The sequence below is a fragment of the Theropithecus gelada genome, chromosome 15, assembly GCF_003255815.1.
Source record: "Theropithecus gelada isolate Dixy chromosome 15, Tgel_1.0, whole genome shotgun sequence".
NCBI classification, from domain to species: Eukaryota; Metazoa; Chordata; class Mammalia; order Primates; family Cercopithecidae; genus Theropithecus; species Theropithecus gelada.
Window position 1 is genome coordinate 105,361,917 of NC_037683.1, and position 8,220 is coordinate 105,370,136.

At 54.5% G+C, this 8,220-nt stretch overlaps 1 protein-coding gene across 1 annotated transcript in view; it reads right to left on the reverse strand.

Annotated features, from left to right (window-relative positions):
• PRSS47 (serine protease 47) overlaps positions 1 to 8,220 on the reverse strand; it is a 20,138-nt gene that overhangs the window by 8,312 nt on the left and 3,606 nt on the right. The window contains 5 exon segments of the mRNA XM_025358891.1: positions 1,923 to 2,200; positions 3,682 to 3,866; positions 4,648 to 4,674; positions 4,930 to 5,166; positions 5,344 to 5,465. Coding sequence (XP_025214676.1) covers positions 1,923 to 2,200; positions 3,682 to 3,866; positions 4,648 to 4,674; positions 4,930 to 5,166; positions 5,344 to 5,465 — 849 coding nt within the window.

Sequence of the window (8,220 nt, forward strand, 5' to 3'; positions counted from 1 at the left end):
GTGGGAGGTGGAGGATGTGAAGGACGCAGTGGGAGGTGGGGGATGTGAAGGGCCCAGTGGAGATGGGGTGCAGTGGGAGGTGGGGGATGTGAAGGGTGCAGTGGGAGATGGGGGATATGAAGGGCCCAGTGGGAGGTGGGGGATGTGAAGGGTGCAGTGGAGATGGGGTGCAGTGGGAGGTGGGGGATGTGAAGGGTGCAGGGGGAGGTGGGGGATGTGAAGGGTGCAGTGGAGGTGGGGGATGTGAAGGACGCAGTGGGAGGTGGGGGATGTGAAGGGTGCAGTAGAGATGGGGGATGTGAAGGGTGCAGGGGGAGGTGGGGGATGTGAAGGGCACAGTGGAGGTGGGGGATATGGTGGGTGCAGTGGGAGGTGGGGGATGTGAAGGGTGCAGTGGAGATGGGGGATGTGAAGGATGCTGGGATTGCAGGCGTGAGCCCCCAGGCCTGGCCGGGTGTCTGGATTTCATTCTAGGCACAAATGAAAAGTTACTGTAGAGTATTGAACAGGGAAGGGACATGACTCATATTTAAAGTAACGCTCTGACATCCACGTGGAGCCTAAAGTGGGGGCACAGAAGAATGGAAGCTGGGTGACCAGTTCTGAAGCTACAGGCAAGAAATGCTGGTCTATCAGTGTCATGCAGCACAGTGGTACCAGCCCAGGAGCGCCAGTTGGGATATTAAAACAAGTATATATTGCTTCTACCCTCAAGTCATAACCAGTTGTGTGTGTGAATGCTGGGAGCCAGCCAGCAGATGATCAGGGAAAGCTCCCTCCATCTAGTAGTCAAAGGTCATGGATGCTGGCAGAGCCCCACTCAGTGAAGACATATTCTATCAAAAATACATACAGCACCTCTGTTGAGAAATACTAACCCTACACATAATTAAACATATGTTCTTCCTTTTCCCCTTAACATCATACCATAAGCATTTCCCTAAACGATAAACACTCCTTTCTTCAATAAACACTCTTGTGTATAAGTCTTTGCCTACATTTCTTTTCTACCCATCTAACAATGAAAACACACACGACTCTCTCCTCCGTTATTCAGTCACGTCACAAGACTGTGAAGTAGATGAATGGCCAGGTTAGGATAAGAGCAAAGTGAGGTTCAGAGATGGTCAACAGTTCTACGTCGCAGTCATTCTAACGGGATCACGCAGCCTCAGAGTGCAGAGCCACCACGTGTTTTCTCTCCACTCTTCCCAAGCACCTTCCCAAGCAAGGGACGATCCAAGTGTGTGGTGGTGACCTAGAATGGGCCAGCCCCCAAGCATGTCTTTGGAGTTCAGTTGAGTCATCTCAGACCCATGACTGTTTAAAACCTTACAAGAGTGGCTCACGCCTGTAATCCCAGCACTTTGGGAGGCCAAGGCGGGCAGATCACCTGAGATCAGGAGTTCAAGACCAGCCTGACCAACATGGAGAAACCCATCTCTACTAAAAAGACAACATTAGCTAGGCTTGGTGGTGTACGCCTGTAATGCCAGCTACTCGAGAGGCTGAGGCAGGAGAATCGTTTGAACCGGGGAGGAGGAGGTTGCAGTGAGCCGAGATCATGCCACTGTACTCCAGCCTAGGCGACAGAGCGAGACTCCATCTCAATAAATAAAAAAATAAATAAATAAAACCTTAAAATGAAGAACCACGAAGACTCAAAGAACCCAGATTCTGGATTCTCAAAAGTTTAAGATTCCCAGACTTTCAGAGCCTGGGACTCAAAGCTACGGGATCACACTTTCAGAACTAGAAGGGCCCCAGTGTGGTGGTCCTCACCTTACCGGTCATGGAAATGAGGCACAGAGGGCCAAGTCCAGTGGCTTCCTCTTTGCCTGGCTAAGCCATCCTTCCTTCTTCCCTTTCACCTCCCTCTCCCTCCCACCCCTCCTCCTCCCGCCTCTCCCACACCCCCTCACGGTCTTCGGTGAGCATTCCCCAGCCGGTTATCCAACAGGACACGTTACTGGGCAGCTGCATGTCCTGGGATGGGAGGCAGGCGGGGACAACGTAGGAAGTGAAGTTCACAGGCAGGTGCAGCTGCAACATGGCAATGTCACTCCCAAAGGGGTGGAGCTTCTCAAAGTCTGGATGGGTGATGATCTGGTGCACAGACATCTTCTGGGTGTGCTGGGTTTGATGATACAGTTGGGTGTTTCCCAACAGAACCTGATAGTTCTCCGGGGCCTGGGATTTGCTGGAGGAGGAAGGGCCCATTTTTAGCATCCTCTGGGAGTGCGGGGCAGCACTCTCTTCTTACATCCACGTGTAACTGCCCACACACCTCTGGCTCCTTCTCCCCGGACATGATTCCAGGTAGCTTTGTATCCCCCTTTCTGAGTCAGGAGCTTTTCTTTCTTTGAGGCTAATGGATATTCTACTCACAACCTCAGGACATGTGGCCTCCCCAGTACACCCTTAAATCAGAGGAGCAGAGAATCCTAGTGCCAGAAAAGTCCTTGGCAGAGTCATCACGTCGAGCCCTTTTATTTTACACAAGAGGAGCTCTGGCTTAATTCTGGCTCCAGCCTGACCCTTCCGAAGGCTACCTATGACCCGCTTCCTGGCCTAACCACCTTTCCTGCCCTCCCCAAGGGTGTCTTCCCCACTGCTGTAAGCACTCACAAAGGATTTGTTCAATGTCCAGATGAGTGCATGAAACTGGTGCTCTCCTTGTTCCTGAACACAAGTGATGAAACTTCTGACCTTTGTGACTTTGTTCACATGGGTCAGCCACCAGGAAAGCCCTCGCCACACTCCCCATGCCAAAGCCTCCCCTTCTGGCAAGTGCCTGCAGCTCCTCGTCCTCCCTCAAGACTGCGGCATCTCTCTGGATGCCCCGGCCTCACGTCAGCTCTTCTCACTCATTGTGGGCTTTCTCTCCTGCATCCTGCTTGTTGGAGCTTGTGCCTCGCCTTCCCATAGAGACACCTTCACTTGGGGTCTTGCCACACCCTGTGCCATAGAGGGTCTTGGGTGGTGTGACACACAGGAGATGCTCACAGCGCCCAGTTCGAGTCTCAAAGCCACTAAGTGCCCAAGCTGACTCCATACCTGGACTGTGATGCCTTCCTCTCCCTCTGGGTCCCTCCATGACTGTTGAGAAGCTGGGCACAGAGTCAGGTTCAGGAGGGTCAGAGGAGTTGCACCCCTGACTGTCCACGTCATTCTCCAGGGTCAGGGGGCCCCATTCTTTCCACCCATGCATGTAGTCTGGCACAGCCCCTTCCAGGCATACAGTTTTACAGAAAAAAAGCATTGCCTGGCTGCTGGCTACACGCAGAGTCCCCAGTCCCTGCCTGGAGTCTGACTCTCAAGAGCATGGTGGACACTGAAGAGAAACCTGCAGGCGGCCAGCACAGACACTGCCAATGCTCTCAGGCATGTCTCGGTTGAACAGACAGACATAGGGGCCAGGGAACTCCCTGCCAGAGTTGAGGATGAAGGATGAGGAGGATCTGGGCAGATGGAGGGACAGTGGGTGGAGAGTGGGGAGGACAGTCCTGGTGGAGAGGACTGCAGGTCAAAGGCAGGCACTGCGTCAGTTTGGTGGCAGCAGACTTGCCCAGAGCAAAGCCCAGAGGAGAACGGCATAACCCCCCCAGCCCGCTAACCCTCGTCCCTTGCATCTTCCTCCCCATCAGCCCCTCTGCTGGGGCCCAGGGAAGGAGGACTCACTTGAGAAAGCAGTGGGCTGTTGACACCAGCCAGCGAGAGTCGATGAGGACAGCTCCACAGAGGTGCGAGCTCCGATACAGCAGGCTGGCCTGCCATGGCCACTGACCAGCTGCTGCGTCCTGGCCACCGTAGATCTTCCCCACCACCTTAGGCTTCCCACACACTGTGGAGACACCCCGGTCCACCTGTTAGAGACACTAGTGGTGCCCATGAATGCCACCCCAGTGAGGCCTCTGCTCTCTTCACAGATGGGAAAACCAAGGCCAAAGAATAGGTGACCTGGCCAAAATGACTGAGGGCTTCCCCAGCGTCTGCCTTCTATGGCCACTACCAGGACCAGATGACAGAGTACAACTGAGCAGGCTCTGTGGGAATGAGGGCCAGGGGTCTGGCAGGCAGGGCAAGGCTGACCCAGGGTGGCCACAGCAGCTCATCCGGACCTGCCAAGGACTGGTGGACTGGAATCCAGCCCTGGGACTTTATTTCCCTCCATCAGAACACCTGTATGCCTACTTTACAGATCAAAGAACTAAAGGTCTCAGGGGTGTCCAAGTGGCTGTGCCCCCTGCATCTCACCCCAGTATCCCAGGAAGAGAGATTCTCAGGCAGGAGTCTGTTGTGCTGTGTGACTTGGGGAAACTTGCTCCCCCTCTCTGATTCCTGATCTTCTAGTTTTAGAAGGTGAGGGGATGTGGCTGATGTGGACAACCTTGGTTCTGAGACTCACACCTGGGAGGGGGAGCTGTGGGCCTAGACCCCTGAGACCCACCGTCCTGATCCCTGGCCTATGCTTCCAGGCCTCAAGAAGGGGACATGAGACCCCAGGACCCATCCTATTCCCGGTGCCCAGCAGCAGTCCTGGTGCTGTCTCCCTCCACCCAGCCCCCGCACCAGGTCCTGGTGCCCCGTCCAGTTCCGTGGGCCCCACACTCAGTCCTGGGACAGAGAGCGGGCAGCCTGACTCACCTTGCTTGATGTCGTTTCTGGAGCCACCTGGTTGGGAGGGGAGGGGAGCCAGACAACGGATTCGGTTGACTTCGGGCCCTGGCACCAGGCCCAGAGCCCGGCCCTCCTCCCTACCGCCTCCGGCCTGCGGTTCCCCCATCTCTCCGTGACGCCCGCCTCTCCCGGACACTCCTCACCCCACCCGGTCTTGCCGAGCCCTCGACCCCTGCCCCCGAGGCCCAGTGGCCCCCTCAAATGCCCCCTGCCCCCTGCCCCCTGCCTCCGAGGCCGGCTCGGCCCCACGCCCTCTGCTTCAAACGGACCTTGGGCTCTGACTGCGGGCTCCCGGCCCTGCTGCGCCCCCAAGCTCTCTTTGGCCGCCCCCGAGCTCTCTCTGGTCTCCCCCGGAGCCTGCGAGGGGCTGGGGGCGCGGGACGGTGGGGCAGGGGCGGCCTCTGGGTTCAGGAGCAGCAGCGGCAGCAGAGACCAGAGCAGGGGCCCCGGCTGGGCTCTGGTCCGCGTTGACCCCACACCCATCGCCTGACGCAAGGGCAGAAGGAAGGGGAACTGGAGCCGACCCTGACCCCCGAAACAGGCGGTGACTCCCGGCCCTGGCTCCTGGGAAACAGGTCCTGACCTCGCCCTGACCCCAGCCCCAGACTGGCGCTGAACCCAGGTCTAACCCCGTCCCAAGGCAGCCCCTGACCCCGCCCTGACCCGCCCCGTGTCCGACCCCTGACACCCAGGAAGCAGTCTTTTGCCAGAGAATTCCTTAGGCAGCCGCAGGTCCCAGAACAAAGGAGAGGGTGAAAGCTGCGGGGAGCTTGTCCTTCTCTCCACTACGGAGACAACTCACAGTCTCCAAAACGCATCTCCTTTCTGGGAACTCTTTATCTCCGCACCTTGAAAGCTGTCATCTCGCCGAGTGTTCTGGGCTCCAGTTGCCTTTTCTAGATAGGTGAGGAAGAGGTGGAGAACCCGGGCCAAGACTCGTCAAGAGTTTCCAAGGGCAATTTGGGGAAAAGATGAGAGGAGGACGTGAACATCTGTCCCCAGCTGGTTCACCGACTTACCCCCGTAATCTTAGCACTTTGGGAAGCCAAGACGGGAGGTTCACCTTGAGGCCAGTAGTTCAAGACCAGCCTGGGCAACATAGCAAGACCTCCCCATCTCAACTCAGAAAAAAATAAAATAAAATAAAATAAAATAAAAACAGCTGTCCCTAGGTGGAAGAGGCTTGGGGTTTCTCTCAGGAATCCCTGTTTCTATGGAACTGCGGGGACGACACCAGTCCCCTGGTCTGAGTTGGCAGCACAGCTCCACTGCACAACCGTGCGGGTTGAGAGTAGTTCCAGTGTCCACCCTCCTGGAGCCATGCTGCTCAGAATATTATCTGAGCCACATATGTAACCTTAAATTTTACAGTAACAACATTCAACTAGAAAGAAATAGGTGAAATTGATTTTAATATTTTTTATTTTACCCAATATGTCAAAAAATTATTGTTTCAACATATAATGCGGGTAAAAAATCATCGAGATAGTTCACATTCTGTTTTCCATGGTCAGTCTCCAAAATGTGGTGTGTGTTGTGTTGTCTACTCACAGCACAGCTCAGTTCGGCCTCGCCATGTTCAGGTGCACAATCATCGTGTGTGGCCCAGGGCTGCTGTCCTGGACAGCACAGGAAAAGTGAACACAAACTCCCTCCTTGCTCTTCTCCTCCCACACCTGCTAGCCTGTAAGAGGAGAAAGCAGCCCTTCCTGGGTTCAGTGTGGTAGTTCATGGTGGCTGAGACGAGCCAGAATCCCAGGGCTGCTCTGAGGGAAGGAGTTCAGTCTGGACTCTGGCCTCCTCTCTTGAAGAAATGGAGATGTGGTCGGGCGTGGTGGCTCACGCCTGTAATCGTGTGGTGGCTCACGCCTGTAATCCCAGCACTTTGGGAGGCCGAGTTGGGGGGATCACGAGGTCAGGAGATTGAGACTATCCTGGCTAACATGGTGAAACCCCGTCTCTACTAAAAATACAAAAAATTAGCCGGCCTGGTGGTGGGCACCTGTAGTCCCAGCTACCCAGGAGGTTGAGGCAGAAGAATGGCGTGAACCTGGGAGGTGGAGCTTGCAGTGAGCCCAGATCACGCCACTGCACTCCAGCGTGGGGGAGAGAGCAAGACTCCGTCCCCAAAAAAATAAAAAATTAAAAAATTTAGGCCGGGCGTGGTGGCTCACGTCTGTAATCCCAGCACTTTGGGAGGCCGAGGCGGGCGGATCACAAGGTCAGGAGATCGAGACCATGGTGAAACCCCATCTCTACTAAAAATAGAAAAAATTAGCCGGGCGCGGTGGCGGGTGCCTGTAGTCCCAGCTACTCGGGAGGCTGAGGCAGGAGAATGGCGTGAACCCGGGAGGTGGAGCTTGCAGTGAGCCGAGATTGCGCCACTGCACTCCAGCCTGGGCGACAGAGCGAGACTCCATCTCAAAAAAAAAAAAAAAAAAAATTTAAAAAAAGACTGTTAGGGGAGCCAGAGATCATCTCTAGCCCCCCTTTTAGTTCTCAGTGGGCTCTTCATCTGGATCTAGAAACCCAATTGACACCAGGCAGATTGGTTTTTTTTTATATATAACAAATCATTTTTATTTCTTTTAACCTATTATTTATTCATTTATTTTGAGACAGGGTCTCTGTTGCCTGGGCTGGCATGCAGTGGTTCGATCACAGCTCACTGCAGCTTTGATCTCCTGGGCTCAAGTGGTCCTCCCACCTCAACCTCCTGAATAGCTGGGACTACAAGCACATACCACGCCCATCTAATTATTTTTATTTTTTGTAGAGATGGGGTCTCACTGTGTTGCCCAGGTTGGTCTCGAACCCCTAAGCCGCAAGTAAGCCTCCTGTCTTGGCCTCCCACAATGTTGGGATTACAGACACGAGCCACTGGCCATCCTGAGAGCGGGTAGATTAACAAAAGAAAAGTATACACATTTCATTAGTTTTACACGAACATGAGGATCTTTACAAAAGAGTGAAGTCTGAAGAAGTGGCCAAAGCAAGATGCTTTTATACTTTTTAGATAAAGAGCGATAAATTTAAGAAAAAACGACGGGACAAAGATAATCTGGCAACAGGCAGTAAGTTTCCCAGGGGAGTCACTAGGAGGTATGGGAGGTGTCAAACTAGTGGAAGACAAGGGTTATTCATTAAGTATATTTGTTTAGGTCCATTGCGGCCTCCGGTTCCCAGTCTCTGGGGATAGGGCTCTTTCTTCGCCCTGGTATGGCGAGGGTGCCCTTCCAGGAAGCTTTATGGCTTGTTTCGTTAAGAAGACACACGTCGGCCGGGCGCGGTGGCTCAAGCCTGTAATCCCAGCACTTTGGGAGGCCGAGACGGGCGGATCACGAGGTCAGGAGATCGAGACCATCCTGGCTAACCCGGTGAAACCCCGTCTCTACTAAAAAATACAAAAAACTAGCCGGGCGCGGTGGCGGGCGCCTGTAGTCCCAGCTACTCAGGAGGCTGAGGCAGGAGAATGGCGTGAACCCGGGAGGCGGAGCTTGCAGTGAGCTGAGATCCGGCCACTGCACTCCAGCCTGGGTG